Consider the following 25068-nt stretch of genomic DNA (forward strand, 5'->3'; position numbering starts at 1 on the left):
CAACCTATTATCTACACTGGATATTATCTGAAACCAACTGCTTTATTAAAATTGGCAGGCATGTGAAGAGGACTCTTGAGGACAGTTTCCGTTGCACTCTGCAATATATGGAGTTTTGGTTTTCTTCTGGATTTACAATGAAATGAAATACTATATTTATTATGAGGTCATTCAATATTTTTTTTTTCCTATTAGAAAATCCTCCTGTGGTTGGCAGTGTGTCTAAAGCTGACATCAGCAACATCTGGGAGCACAGAGTAACACCTCACAGATGCTGAGCAGCAATCTCACTGGAGCTAATGGGAAAGGCGTTTGTTCATCGCGTAGGAAAATTAGGCCCCCAGCCAACATTTTCCCATTTAAACTTAGGCACTTGCAATTACTACTGAGTATCACAAACATGTTCCAAATGTGCCTGCAACAGCATTACATATTTCAGATATGAAAGAAAGTCTTCTGCAGTTAAGCATTATTGTCCTTTTTATCCAACCTGGAAAGTTTAGAGCAAAGGCAAAGGGATATTTGACAGATTTGTCACACAGAAAGGCAATATCCGCACAAATCTCTTCAGGAATTCCTGACGCTCCACCCCCCTTTTCCTCCCCTCAACAGCTGAGGGAGACCTTCCAGCCCTCCACTCTTGGGCAGTCATTGAATTTGGGGGAAGTATTACTTTGGGGAATTAATGAGGAAAAGCAACCCCTAAATGCAGTGGGTTCATCTTCATTAAGCAGTTTGCTGATTTTGCTGTCAGCCCTAAATATCAACTTACAAGTGAACTGAGAAGTCCACTCCCTAAAGTCTCTTGCATATGCACTTACTGTTCATTATTTATCTTGCGGTGCTTGACTCAGCATTAAATTAGCCTCACAGAGAGAAGGGGAATAGCTGTGACTATTTTTTACTTTGAAATGGGAAAAATCGTGCTTCTGTGATAACACAACAAACATTAAACAAAGTGATTTGACGTATACACCTGCCTGAATTTAAGGTCACAGTACACCTCTCAGAAAAGGTAATTTTCACTCTGTTTGCAATAAGATAAGATATGACCTGTGATCCTAACACGATAATCTGAAAAGCCTCAGTTTCCACAGAATGAGATTTAAGAGTGGTACTGCCTATAAGGAATTCAGAAATTATTTTAAAAGCCACTGATGTGCCAAGCCACAAGCCTAGAAAGTAGACCTGAAATACTTTATTCACAGCAATTTTGGGGGGAGTACATCTGTGTATGAAGGAGGTAGTCTGGCTGATACTCCGAAACAGCAAACCCATAAATGCATGGCTTTTATGTGAAATGCATTCCAGTGTAGCATGGCTACAGACTCTGGTGTTCAACGAGTAGAAAAGTCCCTTGTTTTCCCTTATTTCCTTGCATACTTCAGCACTTAAAATAAAAACTGATTGTGATTGTATGAAAATCTTTTCATAAGCATATGTTTTAGTCATACGTTTAAGTAAAACCCTGAAGAAGTGAATTGTAAGTCCACAGTACCTACAGGGAAAATCCTTTAAGCTATAAAACTATTAGCACCAGCCTTGGGGACTTACATAAGCTGACCTACACGTTGCTCTTCCCCTGCAAGGTTCAGAGACAGGGAACCTGTCTCCAAAACTTCATTGGTTCTGCAGTCTACTCAGATAGGGTCACAAAGATGCTCAGAGGGCTGGAGCACCTCTGCTGTGAAGACAGGCTGAGAGAGTTGGGGTTGTTTAGCCTGGAGAAGAGGAGGCTCCAGGGAGACCTTAGAGCCCCTTTCAGTCCCTAAAGGGGGCTACAGGAGAGATGGGGAGGGACTCTTGATCAGGGAGCGGAGCCACAGGATGAGGGGTAACGGTTTTAAACCGAAAAGAGGGGAGATTTAGACTAGATCTCAGGAAGAAATTCTTTCCTGTGAGGGTGGTGAGACACTGGAACAGGTTGCCCAGAGAAGCTGTGGATGCCCCATCCCTGGAAGCATTTAAGACCAGGCTGGATGGGCCTTTGAGCAACCTGGTCTAGTGGGAGGTGTCCCTGCCCATGGCAGGGGGGTTGGAACTCCATGATCTTTAAGGTCCCTTCCAAACCGAACCATTCTATGATTCTATGATTCTATAATTCTATGATTCTATGAAATGTATTTGGGAGAAGGCAAGACCCAACTGGGAGCTGCCTAATGAGTTCCTGGGCAGCAGGAGCTCTTGCCAATGTGAAAGCAAGCCACACCAACAGCTTTCCAGTGAGGCCTTTTTTCTGGGAACTGTGGTTCCTGTCGGTCAGTGTAGGGTCAGGCTTCACACTGGGCACATTACACTATGCTGAAATGTTTTTGACTTCCCAATATAGCTCTTTTGAATTAATGTGGTCAACTGAGTCCTCTTGGAGCAAGCGCTTGCCAAATGCAGAGTTCCTCTGCAAGGTCTTGAGGTATCTGTGAAAGAGGAATGCTGTCGCTAGCTTGACTGCTTCTGAAATTTCAACCATCACTTCAAATGCCATAAAATTGGCCTTTTCCGTCTTGTGAGCACAATTCTCTTGAGGGCACTGAAGCAAGGCAAGTTCATATTTGGGCCTGTATATTGCTCATTCAGGTGATCAGGGAAGAAATCACACTTCATTGGTGATGTGTTTGATCCTACGTCGTATGAAAAGCACAACAGAGACTGCACAACATGATGCTTACCAGCTTCCACCCTGCTCTCTTCTTACCCATATGCTTTAGAGCCTCCCTCGTGCACAGCAGCATCCAAAGAGACATAAACCCTGGTGCAGATTTAAAAGCAGACCCCTGCATTTATGCAAGGTGAGGGGAGCAGAATTACAGGAAAGGTAATGCTGCCAAATATCCCAGTAAATTAAAGTAAGATCAGATCAGATCTCTCTTTTTTTTTTTTTTTTTTTTTTTTTAGAAACGAGAATGGCATTTTCCCCTATTATAAACACAGTAATTCATCTTACTCCATTTTTGTCCCAAAATGTGCTTTATAGGGTGTTTTTTCGCCATTTTATAGCCTGACACGTTTTCAGCATTGATTTGTTTGTTTTTCTTAATGGGTAAAACTGTTGTACTGATGCACCCTGGTGCGGGGTGATATTAACAGTCTGTGGTTCGTGGCTGACACTTGAAAGTGCAGGCATTAAGTGATGGATTAAACTTGTCATTCAAAAGCTCCATCCTGCTTTTATCTGTGGCATGCTCTGTCCTTGATAAAGATTCTCACCAAATCAGAAAAAAATGCTTGGAGTATTCAATAAGAAAAGAGGAGAGATGAATCTGGATGAAAGTGAGAAAATATTTCATACAAGTGATGACTCATCTATTTTTATTTTCCATGTATAATTCCAGGGATGTGTAGAAAGCTGTGACTAGGGGATACCCAATGAAAAAGAAGCAGCTTGGCTGGAATTGAGCACCTAATTTGCAATCAGGCTCTTAATTAGAACACAAACACTGTCAAATAGTAACATTATCACCTATAATTGGTCCAACAGAAAGAAACACTAATTGTGACATTAGCAGCCAGACCGCTTTCAGGCAGGATCTCTGTTAAAATGCAAATACACTAATTGACATGATGAGGAAGATGAAAAAAAGAATGTAATAAAAGAGGCTATTACACTTTATCTGGCAAATGGAAGGCTACTTTAGAAACACTCGATAGCCAAAGAAAGGGCAGGTAGCTTAAGAAAGCAGTGAATGAAATAATGAGCATTGTTGAATCACTGTCTTTGTGTCTGGGACCCAGAGTGATTACCAAGTGATGAGGAAAAGCCAGAATCTACTTTCTGCTTCATTAGTGTAAATTCAAAGGAGCTTCCTTGAAGTCACTACAGTTGAGATTTACAGGCTTTCAAATCTGGCTCCTCAGTTACAAGCTCTGGATCAAAGTCTTGCTCTTCCTGGGACTCTGAGCAGCAAAGAAGAGAGTAAGGAAATCAACCTATGCCCTTCATAAATCGGATGCAAATTGATCAGCGGTTGTTCGGCCTAACCCTAGGGAGGAAAGATCTTCCTATACAGTCCCAAACAAAATGTACATCGCCATATCCCATTGCCGGTTCCCTCCATATTCTTCCTGCTCAGCTGACGTGTCTAGATCAAAAAATTTGATCCGGGACTGGTCGCCATCCTCAGGTCTCTCTGTAAAATGTTTGTTGTGTAGAGACACTTCGCTTTGAGGCCTTGCCACTGGACCTTGGATCCAACGTATCCCCAGAGTACAGATAACCAGTGACTTGGATTGGGAACTCAGTGGGAGAGGGGAAACATAGATGGCGTCTCCCTCTGTTCTGTACACCACCAGGAGTGCTTTTCCTCAGTAGCAGCTATTTCTTCCCAAAATCTAGCTGAAAAGCACTGTTCTTAAATACGATGTCTTTGCTGATAGCTTGGCTCAGTTCCTCAACAATATTTGTCTCCTTTGGCTTTGCTGACACGCCAACACTCCTGTCCAAATTGCCATCTCCCCATTTGGCTGTGGGAGAAGCCTTCCCAAGGCAGTGTTGCCTGAGGAGATGACACCGTTGACAATCTCAGCTAAGTACAAGCAGAAATGTTAAAACAAAGCAATTGCTGATGCTTTCTCAGTCTATTAAATACCCATCTTGCACTCCTGGTACTCCAATTTCCAATAGTCTTCTGACTGATTTTGGGGCTGCGTGATACTGCTTAGCTCTATTATCCCGGTAATACTTCCCGTGAAATTCTGGCAACGGTTTGCTAGAATGTGAATATGTGAGATTTACTGGGTCTTTTCCAACATCTACACAGTTGCAATTAGAGCCCCAACAGGTAACACAGGTTTCCTGGCACAAATTTGTTAAGGTTTGAGGTGTGTGAGTCCTTTGTCAGCAGAATGTGCTTTCCAGGGGTGTCACACCCTCAGCTCTCGCACACCACTGTGCTGCCACTGAAGTCCCCTGTCTGGCGTCTTCTCTTTCACTTTTTTGCTAGCGCTGAAATGCAGACCTACCAATGTGACTTTTTCCCTCCATTGTAAAGGTTAGTACTGTATTTAATCCCCCCTTCCCTCATCCTTTGAGACTTCCTTGGTTTTCCTGCGCTTTTCAAAATTAATTGCCAGTGACACAGTCAATTCATTAGCTAAATTAAAAACCTGAGAAGCATATTGTCCAGATCTGCTGATCCCAACCTGTCACAGAGTTGTGCAAAGTATTTTCTTACCTGGCCTTCATTAGCAGCTGTATCAGCCAGGCTTCTATTCCGTCCCAAATGTCCTTACCACTCTTCTTGTTAAAGACCAATTAAAAAAGGAGATAAAAAGGCAGCCCAGCAACTCAACCACTGGAGATCCCTCATTGATTTCTTTGCCTCTCTTCATTCCTTAATGGGTCCATTTTCACTTTTTCTCCTTCGATGTATTAACAGCTGTTCCTATTTCCTTTAAAGCCTATTAATAAAGACACCTCTTCATTTTAGTTTTCAGCTCCAACCTTCTTGTGTTTCATGGGAATGAAACAAGATAATACAGTGAGAAAAGTACACAGCTGCATACTTTGATGCACTACCTCATTTCCTTGGGACTGTTAAATAACAGTCTGTTGGGTTGTCCTCGGGCATCTCAGGGTTTTTTTCCATATTGTCCCCATGGGACCAGGTGGCAGAGCCACTTGGGGCTGTACAGCGCCCACACCAGCGACACTGACCAGAAACAAGGTCCCTTTCTCCCTGGTCAGGCTCATCACCAAACCTTCTCCTGCTCAACAGTTTTCTTGGCAAATGTAGTAGAGAAGGCAAAGCCTGAGGTAGAGTGACTGATTCGATTCCAGGCGATGGCACCCACAAAGACAACTGGGGAGTGTGGGAGAAGGCTGCAGTGCGCCAACACACATTTTTTAACTCATTCTGAGGAGAGATCAAAGTTTCTAGTCCTGCCAGCCTGACTTATCATTGGGGCCAAATTTGACTTCCCAGTTAAGACAAAAGTCAGTGAGATACCTGTATAATTTCCAAGATAAAAGAGTAAATTTGAGAAGACATGGTCTACCTTAGCAAGATGCTGGGCATACAGGAATCAATTAAATGGTTCTGTTCCTAGTACCCGAGCTGAAAATCTGAACTGTGTCCTGGGTCTAGCCAGTTAGAGTCAATGGGAGACTTACCGGTCACCAAATGAGCCCAGCATTAGGCTCAAACTGATTGAATCCCAGAGGAAAATACTGGAAACTGAGAACTGTAGAAGTCCTATAGCAGCCACTTCATTTGATGGAAATCTGGTCTGTAGAAGCAGGTAAACAGCCTGCAATAAACTGTTCATAGAGATTTTTTGAACATTTCCTGTGCCCAGCATCCCATTTTCTGCAATAATTGTCATTCTTCTCACCAGCATACGATGCTCAGGCAGAGCAAGATGTGGTGAAGAGGGCAGGTTTGAGGACGTAGCTCTCAATCCATGAATGCGTACATTACTGTGACTACCCACTAGAGTAAAAGAAGAGGTTGAATGCAAAGACCGGTGGCCCATGATTAATTCAATCCACTTAACATTTTTTTCCAGTAAGGAATCTGAGCTCAGAAGAAGTATCAGATCAATTTGAAATACTTCTGTGTTGGATTTTATGGTACAGAACACGTGTCTGTATTTCATTATGTTCCCAGTCATCTTCCTCTTCTAACAAAAGGGAGAGCGAGCCCCAAAGCATTGCTAAAATTTAAAAGTGAAGGATTAGGGTTCACATATTGGGCAAGTGAATCCAAAGGACTGTGAAATAAGAAGAGCGGGGGAAAATGAGGGGAACCCAAAGCCCAGTTGGGGAAGCGCCACCATCTGGGATCGGCTTTGAATTATCCCACCTGTATGAGGCTGAACACGCCACAAAAGTGGCTTTTTTGGGGGGGCGGTATGAAGTAAATTATCTAACTGATCCTTCGGCAATTGCCCTGAAGTTCCTTCCTCAACTCTTCTGTACAGAAAAGATCTCGGTTCCCTTTTCAAGCATCGCGCCTGCAATTACACTCTTTGGCACTGCAATTATGGAGGCATTACACTGTGGTTCTGCTCCACAATAACTGTATATTAACATTAATTTGATATAAGCACAAGAATAACAGCATGACAGAATAATTGTGCTCTAATGATTATATAGTTAAAGTACCTGGATTATAAAAATATACATGCATTAAGTATCAAACTAAAGAGATAATAATAAGTCATTAATTCCTATAGGCAACTTCCAGAAATATGAATGAGTTATGATTAGCTATCCTAAGGCATAGCACTAATGTAATTACAGTAATTATATTCTATTTATTAATGGTAAAAAGGGGGAAATTGTCACATGAACCTTTCTTAAGGCTGTTGTTTTCATTCTGAAATGGAAGAATTTTGTTCAGTTTTTCAGAATGTCTTATGCTCTAAGATTTCTTCTCCCCTACTTCTCACCTTCCCTCCCCCTTCTCCACCCCCCCCAGAGGAAAGACATCCAGGGTTGTTTTGGGGACGTCAGCCTTTAAGGAGGTAAGGAAAGAAGCCAGGAAGGAAAGAATGGGAAGGGAAGGGAAAGGAGTGAAGAAAGGGAAGGATGGGAGGAAAAGGAAGGATGGGAAGATAGAGGGGAGGGAAGGGAAGGAAGGGAGAAAACCGAACAGCTTTTTATCCCTCATCACCTGTACAGAGAAACAGAGCGGGGAGAGGAGAGGCGGGGAACGGGACCCTAGAGCCCCTCACCACAGGCGGCCGGGCTGGGGGGACGGTGCCCGGCCCCGGCGGGACATGCGGAGGTGCGTCTCCAGCCCTGCCCTTCCCAGAGCGGCGGGCCTCCCCCTGCGGGCCGCAAACGGCGGCCGCCCCAGCCTGGAGCCCGGGGACGGCGCTCCCCGGCCCGGCCGGCGGGGCGGCAGGGGGCCGACGGGACCTTTTTTTTTTTTTTTTTCTCAATGAACGCGCCCCCCCGCCGCGCGCCCGGTCTCCGCCCGCCCCGCCCCCGGACATTTGCATAATGACGGCTGCCGCGGCCGGCATTGGCTGCTGGCGGGCGGGCTCGGGCGTGATGTCAGCGCTCGCCGGGTAATGCCTGCGTTGTGGCGGGTAGTTGGAGCCGGCAAAGCCCGCGCAGCGGCGGCTGCGGGCGGACCGGCCGGCGGCGGCCCCGCGCTCCCCGGGAGGACCGGCTTCCGCAGCGGCCCGGCCCGGCACCGCGCTCTCCGGGCGGGCCAGCCCGGCGCAGCGCTCCGCGGGGCGCTGCCGGCCGCTACCGCGGACGGGCGGGCGGGCGGGTCATGGCGGAGGGCAGGCTGCCCGCCCGCCTCCTGGCCGCCTTCTGCCTCGCCCTGAGCTTGGCCCCGGGGGCTGCGGGACCGCGGGAGAGTCCCGGCCTCTCCCGGCTGCAGAGGAGGAGCCTGGCGGTGGACTTCGTCGTGCCGTCGCTGTTTCGCACCTACGTGCGGGAGCTGGTGCTGGGGCCGCCGGGGCGCGCCGCGGCGCGGTGCCGCCTGCGGCTGGACTGCGCGCCTCTGCTGCGCGCCGCCCGCGGGGGGCTACCGCGGGCCGCGCCGCCCGCCCTCCCCGGCAGGCCCTCTGCGGCCGGGCGGCGGCTGCGGCGAGCCAAGCAGCTGGTGCTGGAGGTGGGCGAGGGCAGCCTGCGGGACGGCTGCGTCGGCGAACCGCCGCCGGGCTCCGGCGGGGCGCAGCTGGAGTTCAACCTCACCGAGCTCTTCGCCTGGTGGCTCCGCGCCGGCGACGGGCGGCTGCGGGTGCGGCTGATGCCCGAGCGCCGCGGCGCCCTCCCGGGCAGCGAGCGCGGGCTGTCAGCGGCCATCCGCGCCGCCCGCCCCCGCCTCCTCTTCCACGTCTCCGCGGCAGGTGAGCCGTGCGTTGCATGCCGGGCAGCGCCCCTCGCCCACTCCCGCCGAGCCCCCCGCGGGCGCGGAGTCCCGGCGGTGCAGTGTGCCTTCTCCACCGGGACACACGTCCGGCCCCTCCGCGCCGTAGCCCCGCTCGCTGCCAGCCCGGCGGGTGCGGGAAGCGCAGCTCCTCCGAGCGTTACCGGCTTCCCCGATCGGCTTGGCCTTCAGGGCTGCGGTTTACCGGTGCAAAACGTATCGGAGGGGAGAGGGGGGAGGACACGACTTTTGCGTAGCCAGGAGGACTATTTTGAAAGCGTTGAGGGATTTTTACAAAATGCCAAGAGTTGGCTTGTGCCGGGCAGCCGCAAGCAGGACCCAAAGGTTGAAGTGTCATTAGTCTAAGGAGAGCAAGATCAGGTTCTTTGAAACTTAGAAATACCATCTTAAAAAAAATATCAACTTTCTCAAAGTGCTGCAAGTGAGTCAAGGTTATGTGCAGATAGACCTCAGGGAGCAGCAGAAACATTTCCAAAGGTGGGACTGAGCAGCAAATTTGAATGTTAATGCTATTGAGTATTGGTGTCAATGTTATTAGTCTTCTTTAAACATGTAAGGTAATGGCTGACAGATCAACCTTCAAGAAGCAGGCTTTCCTGAGTTTCACGTATCTGGAACTGAGTAAATTTCTATCCCTTTGAAAACCACAGAGGATCCTTTGTGAACTGCACTGTATCTGCTACAGTAAGACAAGTTGTACATCTGAGGAAGCTCATGTAGCACAGGTACTTCTTCTTGTGAAGAGAGAACCTGGGTTAAAATTTTGGTTCTGGACAGCAGTGATTTGCAGTCAGAGTATGGGGCAGCTCCGTTACCTCAAATCAACTCTTCTGCTTTGGGCCAGCAATCCAGAAAGATTTCCATTCTGTGTGTGCATTGTACCTTTAACACAAGCTCTGATTCAGGCTCTCCCACTAAAAGAATATAATACCTAGAGGACTGCAGGGCCAAATAATTTGTGACAGTGAGTTAAGTTAGGTAGCTTTTATGAAGCTGTGTAGAAGTCAGTGTTGTGTCCCTCAGTAGCCACCTACGTAATGGACCACAGAATATACTTAAATAAATTCACAAGAGGTGACAAGTCAGTGCTGAGCTTTGAATACAAAGTTGGAGCAACTGATTTTTTGATGCTTGGCTGAAAAGCTGGGCCAGCAATTTGAATAACTACAAACTGAACCCATCATCCCTTGCTGGCTGAAATGAAAATCAAAGCAGACTGTCAGAGCAGGCTGGGTGTGAGTCAGTCTTACACTTGGGGCTGAAGTGAGATACCTGGGTGAGCTCTTCCTGTGTCAGTTCTGGCAGGGATAACGCAGAGGCACTCTCTACCACAAGGTGGCTAGGTGAGGCCAACACACACTACCTTTTGGCAGGTCTTGCCTTGCTACACTGCAGTAAAAAAAGAATAATTAATAAAAAATGAAGACACCAAACTCGACCATCTCTTTTTTTTTTTTTTTTTTTTTTTTTTCCCCCGTTTGGGGAATTTCTTGTGAGTAGCAGTAACTTTGCTTTACAGATCTCCCTCTTTGTCAGCAAAGATACAGCCTTAGCTTTTAATGCCACCTTAACTCTGGTGCTTATAGCAATAAGGGAGCTGGAGGCCGTGCAGTTGTCTTCTTTGGGATTGAAGGTGTGGAGATTTTTAACCTGGGTGAAGGGTATACATGTAAAGTAACCGGTGCTCTGATCTTATGAATACAACACAGATGGAGCTTTAACCAAAGTTAGTAAAACCCACAGTCTATGGATGTTGTCTGTTATCTCATTGTTGAGAAGAAATGCATGTCTTTCCAGATAGATAAGTAGTAGTTAGCTATGCCTCTGTAAAATTGTGTTGGAGACAAAGCTCTGCCGTTCTTACGGCAACAGTCATGCAAAGACAGTCACAGAATCATAGAGGATGCAGGAACAGGAGAAGCAGAGGGATCAGAAGGAACATGGACTTCATGTAGCTATATCACAGTAATAACTTCTCCTAGCAACTGTTCATAATCTTCTGTAAAAAACCTAGTCTTTTCTTTAATTCTACACCAAGGTTGCTAATGTGCTTAAGTTGTGTCACTACAAAACTGTATCTGTGGTTTTCTTGCAGTGACACCTTAGTATAGTTACACTTGTACATGGCTTTGCACTAGATTTGTAATGTGGGCTTGCTAAAAACATTAAAGATCCATTCTTTCTGCTTTGCGAGGTGCTGCCTATGTGAACACCATGTGTTACTACCGTGCTTGAATTTGTGCCTTGTAGCCCTACCGACAGCAGGATGTGCTGACACAGTGATAACAGCATGAACAGCATCCACCAGCCCCTAAGTGTGCAAATTCCAGCAATTATTAACACCATTGCAGCTAATGTGTATGGGGCTTAACTAAAGCCCTTCCTAAGGCAACTGAGCCTTTCCTTCACTGCTTAAGCTAATTGGAAATGGATTTCAAACAACACAATCCTCCCATCAACAATGTAAAGCTGCTTCACTTATGTTGACATACTTAGATTACATACTTAGATTTTTTTTTTTTTTTTCTCTCTGCTGGAGATACCTGGGATTGCAGTACTTCCCAGGAAAAGATATAATTACCTTGCTAAATTATTTTTGCCAAATTATCCTCTGTGCGAATGGAGAACAAATTATATTTTAGGATGAGAAAAAAATTACAAGGGGGGTGAATTCCCATTCACCTTAAGGGTGACAACATAGTCCTGTAAATAATGCTTTATCCTGTTTAACTGTTACACTCTCTGATGCTGGCTCAAAGATATTTAACTGGAGTGAACCTTTTCCCTTTTTAACAGCATGTTTGCACAAAGCGTAAAGCAATTTGTCTCAGTGTGTTACTGAACAATTAGTAAAAGATGTACTTATTGGACTGCTGTTGTTTAACAGACAAGCTATAAAGTTCCCAGGAATTTCTACAGGGCTCTCCTGCAAATGCATCAATACCCGATTTCTCTCACACTCTCATCCTCATGGGAACAGAGCATCCTGCAAGAAAAAGCTTCCATTTAGAGAAGCTGTGGTCTTCAGCTCATCTACCATTTCTGTGTCAGGTTGGCCTTTTCAAAATTGGGAAAGAGAGAGTTTTCCTCTCTTGGAAGTGCTTTCAGAATTAATAGTGGCTTCCTCTCCTTCCCCCAGTGCTTCTCTGGGACAAAAATCAAATTAATTTAAATCATTTCTTTGTAAAAACACACAAGAAAATGCAGAAGAAGAGAGGGGCAGGCTCAGAGAGGGCTGGAGTGCTGTGGATCTCCAGATCTTTAGGCGAGCATTCCAACTACGAGGTTGCTGTTGACTTTGCTGTCATTGTCTTTGGTTTTGACTGGAAATTCCATGCTACCTCCAAGGAAACCTTTCCCAAAAGAATTTAATCAAAACCAGTGCATTGTCATGGGAAACTGAAAAGCTAGCAAACCTTTCTGTCAGAAGAGTCCTGAATAGTTTTAGTTCTGGTCTTACAGGACTTGTTATCTCATGTCAAAAAACAGTGGGTCTCTGTAGCGGTGTACTCTCTGGATAGGTTATTGAGTGTTCTTGGAAAAAATCCTAAATTGTCTCTGTATTGAGAGTATCAATTAAAGAACTGTCTAAGCAGTTCTTCTCCTCCCCCTTTACTCTACCCTGGTGAGGCCGCATCTGGAGTGCTATGCCCAGTTCTGGGCTCTCCAGTTCAAGAAGGACAGGGAACTGCTGGAAAGAGTCCAGTGGAGGTTACAAAGATGATCAAGGGGATGGAGCATCTCTCTGATGAAGAAAGGCTGAGACACCTGGGTCTGTTTAGCCTGGAGAAGAGAAGACTGAGAGGGGACCTCATCGATGCTTACAAATATCTAAAGGGCGGGTGTCAAGAGGGTGGGGTCAGGCTCTTCTCAGTGGTGCCCAGTGACAGGACAAGGGGCAACAGGCACAAGCTGGAACCCAGGAAGTTCTGTCTGAACATGTGGAAAAAATTCTTTCTTGAGGGTGCCCGGAGAGGTGGAGGAGTCTCTTTCTCTGGAGATATTCCAAACCTGCCTGGATGTGTTCCTGTCCAGCCTTCTTTAGGTGACCCTGCTCTGGTTGGATTAGATGATCTCCGAAGGTCCCTTCCAACCCCTACAATTCTGTGACTCTGATCAGCACTGACTGTCCCTTGCATGACTGATCCTCTGCAGCTGGGCTAAAATTACTTCCAGGACTTTTAAGATCAGATAGGGTGCCATGTGTGGTTCAGAGGTCTTGTGGGGGCCTACTTGGCAAATCCATCCCACAGTGGGTAGGCACATCCCCCGGTGTGGGTAGGCACAGAGTTGTGTTAAGTCCAAGCTGAGGGATCTACGCTCGTGTGGTCTCCACAGTCATCCAGAGCCCTTGTGTCCTAACCCTGCATTGGCGTTTGGATTTTGTCGTGTTAACGTCACAGATAACCAATCCACTTACTGTAGGGCACCTGAGCCACAAATGTTGCTAAATAGGTTTCTTGTGAGTTTACTCAGGAAGTTTAATAAGCTGAAATGGCCATAAAATAACTTCCCATGAGAACTAATTGCTACTTACATATGCAAAGGTGGGAAGCATATGTTAAAAAGGGGCATACAGGGATGAAAATGAGTCATTCCTCCCTCTAAAGGTCAATGTACTTTCATTCATGAAATAGATTTAACATTCCAATTATATTTTTTAAATAGCAATGCATAACTTTTCATCCTCTGGCTAGGCGAAATATTACTCCTGCTCTGTGGCCTTCATCTAAAATTTTATTAACTTGCCACATGTATTCTCCCTGAAACTGTCTGCATTCACTACATACCAATGCTATTATAATGCTGAGGCAATTAGGTTTTACATCTTTAGGGTACTGCTACCACACACCTGAACCCATTTGCAGGAGGAACCCTTTGCCTAAAGATCAGAGAGAACTTCAGACTAGATGAAAATGTGGTTTTGAAGGTGGACATTTTGTAAACAAAAATCAGAACTCCTGATTCTGAAGGATTTTTCTGAAGGAATTTTCAAAGCTGAAATTTGACTCTAGTAAAATCTGCAGGATTCTTTCCACGTATTTAAGAAGCACCAGCATTTGATCAAGGTCTCTCAGTTGTATTTCGCTTTTGTTATTTTTTGCTTTTGTTTTTCTGCTTTCAAAGAACGAAGTTTGGAGTTGTGCCATACTGAGCAGAAAGCTGGTAAAAGATGACAGTAGCTTCCCAGTTGCTCTCTGGTTTTCTCTCATCCTCGACTGTATGCGACATCTGAGATCTGATCTTGCTCTTCTGATAAACCAGCGGCAAAACTTGGTGAATAAGGCTGAGGCATTGCAGTAGGGCTTCTGAAAGGTTTTCATTTTAGTGCGAGTGTGTTTGCTCTTTTCTGCTGGGGTTTTGCACTTTGCCTCAGCTGTTAGGCCAGCTTTCCTGGGCCAAAGCTTAAGGACAGGCTTGAGCTGCACTTGTGTTTACTGTAGACATGAACTAGTCCAAACTGAGCTTTTCCTTTTCTGCCCTTGGATTGTCACGGGTGCCAAAGTGCTTCATGTTGATTACCAGTTGCTAAATCACAGCAAATTCTAGGTGTGCTAGAAGCATCTTTCCCAGTCCTTCCTGCCCTAGTATTAGGTCTGTAGCAACTCCCTCCAGACCACCAGTCACTGGTGCTCTCCAGAAATTTAGTTAGTTATTATTTAGTTAGAAATGTGGATTTAGTTAGTCTACAGAGCTTCTTCTTGAACTGTATGTGCCTCTCAAAGAGGAAACTGATGGGTTTGCCTGGCTTTGTAGTCCTTCCTGGTCCTCCCCTGTTCCTGGCCAAATCACTGACCTACTCCATCAGCACCGAGGAAACTCGTGGCATATGACTCTCTTGACTGATGGTGCCTTGTTTGCTGTTTCCACGCTGACCACAAAAAATTTGGGATTTACAAATACGTTGGCATAGATTTGGCAGATAATGTTAGAAATGATGCTTGGTCTTTAAGTGGTTCACGGAAAATATGCTGCCATCACTACTCCACATGGTTTCGCTTGGACCAGAGTCAGGTGGTGTCACTGCTCATGGATGAGAGTCAGGATTATGCACAATATTTTTATGATTTCCAGGTATGTTTTCTGCAAATTTTGTGTACTTTTAGGCTTACTGTTCTTATGAATGTTCTTATTTATAAGCAGGTTCAGTAAAATATCCATAAACAAACACCAAAAGGGGCACAAGTATCAGTTTATTATGTTTTGTTTTGTTTTTTTTTTTTATTTGAATGAGCATTTATGGCACACTTTAAAAAGATGCTTTCTCTAAATTTGCTGTGCTTCTATTTCCCCATCCTTAAAACCAGGGAATAAATACCTGCAGCAAAGAAGCGCACTGGGAGACTGAAGTGCGTTATTATACAAATGCAGAGGAAAACTTTAAAATCAAAGGTGTTTTTGCAGTGTATGATTGAATTGTATCCTGAAGTAATCTGGTCATTCGCTTCACTGCACATCTGACATGAACATTACATGATAGGAAACAGCATTTGTATTTGTGGTCATGTTTGTGAATTAACCAAAAAAAAGTAGAAAAAGTGAGGGAGATTGGCAGCATTTAGCACTTACTCCAAAATTCCCAAATAAATGAGCCTCACCATAGTAAAGAAGGTATCATCTTTTCAATATATCAGCGCTGGTTCATTTGGGGTGATGGTGCCTTGGGAGTCCAAGTTGTGATTTTCTTCCAAAATTCAGTGCTGTGCCTGGGCATTTCCTGTCTTTAATTATCATACCAAAGCATCCACTTGGGCTACCCAGAACTAGAGGACTGAGACCAGGAGATCTACTCTTTGGCACAAGTGATTTACCTAATGACAAACAGCAATTCAGGTTGCCCGCTTTCCAAATCTCCTTCTGTCCACTGAGCCACAGCGTCTGTTTCCTGAGAAGCCACTTCTGAGCTCAGTGGGGCTGCTGAGACCGCAGTGCTGAGCGGAGAAAGGTCCTTTATGAAATATGCCACATTTGTCTTGCTTCTCTAATTCAGAAAAATTTGGTTGGAGAAAAATGTCATGGAAGCATAAATGCAGATTTGATAAGTCTGACCTTTCTTTTCTTGTGAACAATAAATGTCAGAAAGCTTAAAATGACAAGCTGGAATGGCTGGAGGTTATTTATGTGTTTAAATATTTAGGCAAGAAACACATTTTGAGACTAAAGTCTAATTTACATGAGTATTTTGATTTATGACTGAGGCGGCGTAGTAGCTTCATGGTTGTCACTATCCTGCTTAGCGTGGTTACTCAGAAATTCCCTGTGACAGCATAGATACGACTTAAGATATCTCTGCTTTCAAAAGCTTTAAACTATGTCTGTTGTAGTGAAGGAGAATAATCTTCACTTCTTATTTGTGTAGGATCTGACATGTGGTTGAAGTGTTCTAGCTGTATCCAGTAGAAAGAGCTGGTTACCAGCTGCAAACAGACTCCAGACTAGTTTCTAACAACAGGCCTTTTAAAGAAGGGGGTAAATTCTTGTACAAAGGTGGACTTGATGATGGAAAAATAGGTACTGAACGTGAAGTGATCCTCATGGTGTGAAAACAGCATCTTGGGTAATATTTTGCATTTTTTTTTCCTTTTGCCGAAGAACTTCAACGTTTTACAAAAGGTAGGTGCAAGAATTGCGTTCTGCTTTGACTTCCAGCTTAATTATCTTGCAGTATTGGGTCTGTCATCAGTGACTATGGCACAGAGCGAGCAGGGAAGAGGGGAGAATCCCTGGAGGTATTTAAAAGATGGGTAGACGTAGTGCTTAGAGATATGGTTTAGTGATGGTTTTTGTCAGTGTTAGGTTGATGGTTGGACTAGATGATCTGAAAGGTCCCTTCCAACCCAGGCAATTCTGATTCTATGAGGAACTGGGCTTGTAAGAGGCTTGTACATACACAGCTCTGCCATCGACACGCCGTGTGCCATTAAATACTTCCCTTTCTGGCAGATACTTCCTTTGCAAAGCAAAGGTAGTTTTGACTGCTTTTGAACTCTGTTGGTAGAAGGTGCTGGTTTTTTCATGGATTGCTAGTACTTTTGCTTTCTAAAAACCTCAATAAAGACAATAAGTTGCAGGATGAACTCTGAGATTTCTAAGGGAAAAGCCCGAACATACTGATTTATTTCCATCTCTCCAGTGCTAATCATAGGACTGCTATTTTCTTCATTTCAGTGATAGCAAACTTCAGAAACTTAAAAATGCCATCAATTTGGTTTGATGTTACAAGGGAATGAGTTTCTGGGTTTGGAAAAATTATGAGCCACACCTTTGACTGTTAAAGCACCGCTCTGTCTTGAAGCTAAATAGTAAAATTTAGATTTGCTGTGTGAATATTTTGTGAGACTTTGGCCAGGGTTACTGTAGCCCCACAAAAGGTGAGGGAGAGTGGGATAGGCTATGCTTCCTCTGCCTGTGGCCAGCTGGCCAGTATTTTAGCAGGTGCAACTGGGCACAATCTTCATTTGCAGTGAGGAACTGCAGGTGTTGGTTTCTGCTGGCTCGTGGGGGCTACTGAGCAAACTGAGCACTGGCTGCCCTGGAAGAACCTAAGAATGTGGAGAATGTTGTGGATGCAGTGGGAGAAGGTTTGTCCTTTATGGCTTCCTACGTAAGGTATCAGGAATTAACATGGGATGGGGGATCTGAGATTGTTTAAAACTTCGGTGGCTTGGTTTTTTCTTCTTGGGTTACAGATGGCAAAGTGGAGATACTCGGCAGGAACCTTTCATACAAATGGTTCTAGAAATGTGGGATATCTCCTTCATAGCTTGTTTCTAGCAACTCTTCAGTTTAGTTTGCAAATCTTGAAAGTCTTTCAGTGATAGTCCAATGTTTACATCAAGGCAGAAGAACTACCTTTGCTGCCCAAACCAGGGCTATGCTGAATGCCTTTCAGACTGGGAATTCCCCTGTAGTAGGGCGCTGAGAAGGAAGAGGTGCAGGCTCTTTCTGCAAGCTTCTCTTTCTTACAGACAAGCAACTGCCTCTGGTCTCATATCTTATAAAACCTTGTGATGAAAGAAAACCATCTCTGAGTTACAAGGTGGGCAGTGGGAAGGAATCATAGAATGGTTTGGGTTGGAAGGGACCTTAAAGATCATGGAGTTCCAACCCCCCTGCTATGGGCAGGGACACCTCCCACTAGACCAGGTTGCTCAAAGCCCTATCCAGCCTGGCCTTGAACACCTCCAGGGATGGGGCATCCACAGCTTCTCTGGGCAACCTGTTCCAGTGTCTCACCACCCTCACAGGAAAGAATTTCTTTCTGAGATCTAATCTAAACCTCCCCTCTTTCTGTTTAAAGCCGTTACCCCTCATCCTATGGCTCCACTCCCTGATCAAGAGTCCCTCCCCATCTCTCCTGCAGGCCCCCATTAGGAAGGGGGTTAGAAGATGGTTCTGTGTAAGGTGAAGAGCAGGGAACACTTGGTGGTGAGTGGGGGTGGGGGAAAAGCAGGGATATGGCTGTAGCAAGGTTGGGAGTATGGTGTGATATGGCTGTGTGTGGGTTCTTGTGCAATGTATTTCTTAACGTCTGCTAGGAAGAGGTAGTACCAGTCTAAGCACATCCCGAATGATGTGAAGTATGTACTGAATGATGTGTATCAGGAGGCTTATTGGAAATGGTGTTTTCTCCATATGTCATACTCTTTCTAGGACTTTCATGTTACTGAAGATTTCTTTCCAGCTCAGTTTTGAAAGCTCCTGTGGTTTTTCTGGATGCAGTCCTGTAGTACCTGTGACACAGAGCTGAGGATCTGTGACTTCTCCTATTAGGAATCTGATCCTTCAGAGCTCTGCGAGTTGCAACAGACCTCTAGTTACAACCTGCACATTGGCATTCTCCTGCTGCTTCTACTGGCCTGTTAACTAACGGGCTATCTCAGATGCATCAGGATGTCTGGGCTTTTTATAGCCTCTTTCACGTTAGACTCTCAAAGTACTTTAAGCCTTATCACCCTGGTGACAATACTAAGCCTTATTATATCTATTTTACAGAGAGATCGTAGAAGCCAGGGATGGAAAAAGCTTTATTTGATTATGTTAGACTGCAAGTGCTGAATACAATTTTCTCATATAGAATATACTAAATAGTGATGTCTCTCTCTGCTTCAGCCAAAAGGCCAACAAAGAACAAGAAATCAGAGTTGAGAGGCTCAGTAACTCACTGGAAATGCTGCAGCAGTTATTGGCAAAACCACCTTTGAGAATTCTCTGCTCCGCACTGTATTTGAGACACTTGTCTTTCAAATAATTCTGGTTTTCTCACATTCCACACTTTTTACAGTATTGTTTGCTTTTTATTTTTTATTTTTGGGAGCATCTGTGATCTGCCGAGCCTCTTCCCGTCTTCAGAAATCTCCCTGTGGCCTTTCCGTTCTTAGGGCAGCGTATGTCAGCATTAGAGAGCATGATGCAGTGGTTATTTCTGAGGGACATTTCATTATTGATGCTAATTAAACTTGAAACTAATGAGAAAGGATTACTTTTCAGGGCTGGAGAGGAGGCCAGAATAGTTATTATAGGTTAATTATTCTTCTAAAAGACTCAGTTTAAGTAACAATTAATTTTGTCAAATTTTTTTTCTTATGTTCTACAAGAGCCTTGTTTGAAGAGGATTCGGAATATAATTGCTGCACTGACCTCATCTAGCTCTCAATCAGTAATATCTTTCCATCAGCAAAAGGTTAATAAAATCTTTAAGGAAAGGAATTCTCTGCCTTATCTGTGTGTAGACGATTCAGAATAGGCCTCCCTGCAAGTATTTCCTATTACCCTTCTGCATGGTTTCCTTGGCATACTTTTAAGATTTGAAAAATGTTGGATTCCATAAAGCTTACAAATTTAATGGTTGCTTTGCAAAATAGGGGCATCATGGAGGCAGAAAGTGAATCTGTCAGGGCTGGCTTGAGACTTGGTATGTATGCCAGAACCTGCTTCCCTTTGGTTTTAAAGGACTAGAGCCTGCAGTCAACTTTAAAAATCTCTCCCCACTTTACAGGGCACTGGGAGGTCCGTATGATCATAGAATTGCCTGGGTTGGAAGGGACCTTTCAGATCATTGAGTCCAACCATCAACTCAACACTGGCGAAAGCTATCACTAAACCATATCTCTAAGCACCACAACTACCTGTCTTTTATAGACCTCCAGGGATGGTGATTCCCTCACTTCCCTGGGCAGCCTGTTCCAATGTTTGATAACACTTTCAGTGTAAAAAAATTTTTCCTAATATCCAATCTAAAATAATAACCCCCATCTGTCAGTTGTTGGTTAAAGTTCTGGCTTGTTTTATTGTTCATACATATTTGGTAACCAGTAGAAAGAAGACAGCCTAAAGGCTCTTTTGACATTATATTGGTGATGAAGATGAGACTCTTCATGCCGAGCACCCTGACCTCTGTGCTAGGGGAGCTCTAATGATTAGTATTTGCTGAGTAACCAAGGAAAAAAGGAGATGAGGCTTGTTTTGCATACGAGCCAAGGTTTCTTTCTCACTGGGAAGTGCTATGACTTTTGGTGTGGAGGACGCACACTGGTCCCCTTTGCTCCTTCCCAGCTCTCGTGTCCTTGCTTTCTTCCTCTTGGCTCTTTGTAGGGATGAGTAATGGCTTCAGAGTGTTGCAATACTGTGCTCCAAAAAGGAAAAGGCAGAGCTGGATTAGTGATATTATGAATGCAGAAACCTGACTAAAATGTTTTTGGACAGGGAGGATATTGGTCTTTATTAGCTGTAAATGTTAGGGCAGTTTATGTGCTGCATTAACCAGTTGCCTGATACCTTCTGCCAGGGTACCTCTTTGCAGAATAGAGCTCTTGTATTAACGGAAGGGCTGTGAAGGCAAATGTCCATTTTTGAAGGTGATGCTGTGAGCAACAAGAGCTCAAAAGGACACTGGGAGCGCATAGGAAAGCCCCACAGAGCTGGGGTCATTTACCTACTAAGTGCACGTTGCAAGGTACTAAGTGCCCTTAGAAGTGCACCGTTCACCAGTCCTGGGTTCTAGAAAAGAGTTAAATCCTCCATCTGGGCAGTGGTATCAAGTTCAGTGAGAAAAAAAATCCTCTGAGTAATCACTCTTGCCACGGGACTCTGCTTAGGCCAACTTGTAGGATTTTTGATAATATTTGAAGTGCTGAGTCCCTTTTGCAGTTAAGGTTTTAAATCACACAAAGATTGATCAAAAGCCCAATGTTTCCTTCTCTGCCTCACCAGCCTACTGTCCTTTATCTCCTGAAACAAAGCAGCATTAACTTTTAAGATCTGATTCAATAACATTTTATGGATAATAATTATGACTGATATTAAGCCTTCAGCAACCAGTCTGTATGGAGACTTAATGTATTGAGGTTTATTACCAGTGTAACCTATCTTTTTACATCGGTTGTAAAGCAGTATCAACTATACCGATAAGAGGAAAAAGAAATATCAATGAACTATTTGCCTCTGCTTCTCTGCAGGGTGTTCGTATGCTTCCCACTTAATATTGCCAGCACGGTGGGAGTTTGCTGGTGAAGAGTTTTTGTTCACAGAGTCTGTTTGTGCAACTGCAGAGTTGTGATGAATGAATGAACGAGTGAATGAATGAGCTGCAGAAATCCTATCCTGGTAAAAGGAATCCATCAGTGGATAGACCCCGGAGACCAGTTGCTCATCCTTTCCCTTTTAATAAGTGTGTGAATTCAAAGTTTTCAGAGATGCTATTTAGAGACGAGATCCACAACTTCCTCTGAGGCTTACCCCAATAATGGAAGTTCTTGAATGTATGAACCTTCTTTAGACAACCCATATTAGTGATTTTTTTTTTCCCTCAGAAGTTTCCCTGATCTCATTGGGGCATAGTTGTATGTATACGTGTCATGACTGTTTCTAGAAATCGTCCCTGAAGCAAACTGAAGACTTTTGGTTGAGCAAAAGCAAGCTCTGGTAGTTTCTAAGTGCTGAAGTGCTGTGCACAGTGGTCTCATATAAATTATAATATGAGAAAGGAAACTTGGCCTAGTTTCCATACAGGGTCGGCAGGGGAAGTTCTATCGTGTTGGTACTGAAAAAGTCATCTGAAGGACTCATGACTGGGTCCTTCAGCAGCTGAACCTTGTGATGTTCATGCGTCATTAACTGTAACCGTACTATATAGTTACCTTTTTTGCTTTGCTCCTCCTCATAACTTTCTGTAAAAGGAAATCTACCTCCCTGGTAAGTTCAAATAAGATGCTGTCTGCTTGTGTCCTTTTTGCCTTTTTGATGGGAAAGCAGAAGGGAATTCTGAAGTGCTCTGGGACTACATGGAGGCCTTGCTTTGACATCTCTAAATATGTGAGTAATGGGGTGCTTAGAACTGATTTTACGTGTGATGGATGCTCAACAATAAGGAATCACAAATTGTGGGCAGCAGAGCTTGGAGAGGAGAGCTGCTCAACAAGATTAATGGGAAGGGAGACCTTTAGTGTAATGAAAGACACAGTTCGGGCTTGAAAACAGACAATGACACACTAGATCAAGTCTTGAGGAGTTGGACAGTCAGGTTTCCTCTGCAGGCAGTAATTCTATGCATTTGTAGAGCTCCATCCTATGTAGGAAATGCAGAATAGCTGTGAGACCAATGGACTGTAATTCTCACTTCACCCAGGAGTAAGTACACTGGCAGACCAAGGGATTGGATTGTCTGAGGGTTATCTGTCAAGCTGGTGATAAGGATGTTGAAGGACACTTAGAGATTTCTTTGTGTTCTAAGAAATGCAGGCCAATGAGATAAACAGGATGAGACTACAGTAGAACAGAGCTGGGTCTGAGCGCTGGAGGGTTTATTTTGCAACCAAAATACACTTCTTTTAAGTATCTCACTGAGCATGTGGTGTAAGGTTAAGGCTGAAGTCAGCAAGATCCTCCTTCAATCTCATCTAGGAGGCCAAATTTTCCTATGCCAGTGAAATATAATTTAAAAAAAACACACCCTAGGCCTCCTTTCAATTAGATAGTTAATAAAAGTTTAAAGGTGTATTTTATTACTAGTAGAAATATCAAGTTTAAAGGACAACAAATAACTGAGTATTTTTATTGAAATAATAAAAAAACCCAACCAGGTCAAAGTGTAGCTCATCTTTCCAGCTCACTGCAAGTTGCAAAATGTTATTAACCCTGAATCTCATGACTAAGGGGGTATAAGCAAGGAACAGAATTAGCAAAATATTAGTGGAGCTGGCTACGGTATCATTGTTATGACTGCAACTGTTATTCTCTGTCTCTGGCAAGGATAATAGTGTGTGGAAATGAAGCCAGAAAACATGTAAAATACATTTAAATATAGAGGACAAACCAGCAAATAATAACCGGACCAGTAATCAGATGCAGAAGGCCTTATCTGTAAGTACAGTGGCTTGAAAGATGGCAATGCTGGTAGGTAAACATTAAGAGGACTATGAAGCTGAGAATAAATAGAGCAATATCCTCTAAACAGTAAAGAGCTGGAGCATAAGACCCTGGAAAGACATTCAGGACTTATTGCTTGAGAAAGATCCCTAAAGCTGTCAAGCAGATGTGCAGCTGGTATGTAGATGACTCGCTGGGATGTTGACTGAAATGGTAGGAGAAATAAATCAAAGGGGATTGCATTAGTGTAACTGAAGGCAGTATATTACTTTGCTTTGAAGTATAGTGTCCTGTGGAGAAAGCAATGACTGTCATCCCATAAGAATGATCAAACCGAGCAGAGACAGGTCCCAGATTTAGGCTTTAGCATAGGCAGGGGTTTCGCTTCCATGCAGTCATAATTTCCAGGTTTTCTTGAAGGTGTTGTACTGGAGTTTGATGGGAGGCAGAAGGGGCTGATTCTAAGCCTATGGAAGCCAGTGGCCTCTTCCCATTGTACCTAACTCCATTCTCCTCCTCTCAGGTACGGCCAGGCTGGGCAAGAGCCACCTTTCCTGCTCTTTGTTACCAGGCAGTCTGCTGTCAGTGCACAGGGAGACAGAGCGCACCTCATTTTTTGTGTCAGAAGATAAGAAATAGAGCTTCTTTTCAATCTGGCGTTTCTTGTCAGCACTTAAAGTCTAGATGGTAAGCAAAAGAAGACATTGGTGCTAAGCTTAGTGACCAAACCAGTATAGTTTGTGCTGTCTGTGTACAGGCCAAATGAGCATGTGAGATGATGAGAGCCCCTGTTCTTGAATTCTTACTGTCTTGTGGAAGGGATTTTTGGGCATAAACTGTTCCACTGTAGCATGGGTGTCAGCTATTAAAAGCCTCTTGCTGTAGCCAACTCTTAGACCTTTGGCATCCTATGTCTGATGTTGAGTTGGATGAAAAAAAGGGAATCATCAGCCCAATAAGGGGAGTGAAGGAGTAAGAGCATCCTAGAGCAAGCAAAGGGTCTCAGCTCTCCAGAGTCCGGTGGCAGGAGGAAAGCACTTGTCAGGCTTATCAGAATATACCTAAAGAAATGGAAGGTTCTGATAGTCACCTCTTAAAAACTTTACATCTGCTCTTTATTAAGCGTTGCATCTGTGAAGACCTAGTTTCAATTTTTTTTACCTTTACTTAAAATGTCATTGTGTTTGGTTTACCTCAAGGTACTGTACAGCACAAACAGACCAGGTGGGGCTCCTAACTGAGGATAAACACCCTTCCCCTTTTCTATCTACCTTCCATGCTACTGTGGTCATGCCTTCATAGTAAGGCAATTTTACGTGGTATCCCAGATGTGAAATGAAAAAGGTTAACAAATTTTCCCTTTCTGCCCCATGAAAATGTTATCAGTATATGATACTAACATTATTTCAAATATGCTTTTGTCACGTAAAAGTGTGGAAATAAGTTATTTTAAAATATAGGGTAAAAGAATTAGAAGGGGGGAAATGAGGCAATATTCTTTCTGAAAAGAAGTAGTCAACTAACTTGAGATCTCCATCTGAATGGAGAACACCAATTTTTACTCAAGAAGCGACAGAAAATGCCTTGTTCCTGCTTCTCAAATCTGTTCCAAAGTATCTGTGGTAGTCAAACCCATCAGCAAACATAAAGGGCTGAAGTAGTATGATGTTGTCTCTTATCATGTCTTTTATCATAATTCTCTATCCTTTCTCCAGAAGCACTTGGGGATGGTGGACTGGGGTCCAGATTAAAATGCTTAAGGAAAGGAAAAATAACAGGAGGGTCAGATGTATTAAAGCCACATCAGCAGAATTATCAGAAGGAAGAGCAGGCAAAGTACCTAAAACATAATGAA

The 25068-nt window shown here is 44.1% G+C and overlaps 1 protein-coding gene across 1 annotated transcript in view; it reads left to right on the forward strand.

The window, feature by feature from the left end:
- Positions 1–8222: 8222 nt before the first annotated feature.
- ALK (ALK receptor tyrosine kinase) overlaps positions 8223–25068 on the forward strand; it is a 327499-nt gene continuing 310653 nt past the window's right edge. Inside the window, exon 1 of the mRNA XM_074144531.1 lies at positions 8223–8805. Within this exon, the coding sequence (XP_074000632.1) occupies positions 8223–8805 (583 nt within the window). The remainder of the gene's footprint in view (positions 8806–25068) is intronic.

The sequence above is a fragment of the Numenius arquata genome, chromosome 2 (assembly GCF_964106895.1).
Source record: "Numenius arquata chromosome 2, bNumArq3.hap1.1, whole genome shotgun sequence".
NCBI lineage: Eukaryota > Metazoa > Chordata > Aves > Charadriiformes > Scolopacidae > Numenius > Numenius arquata.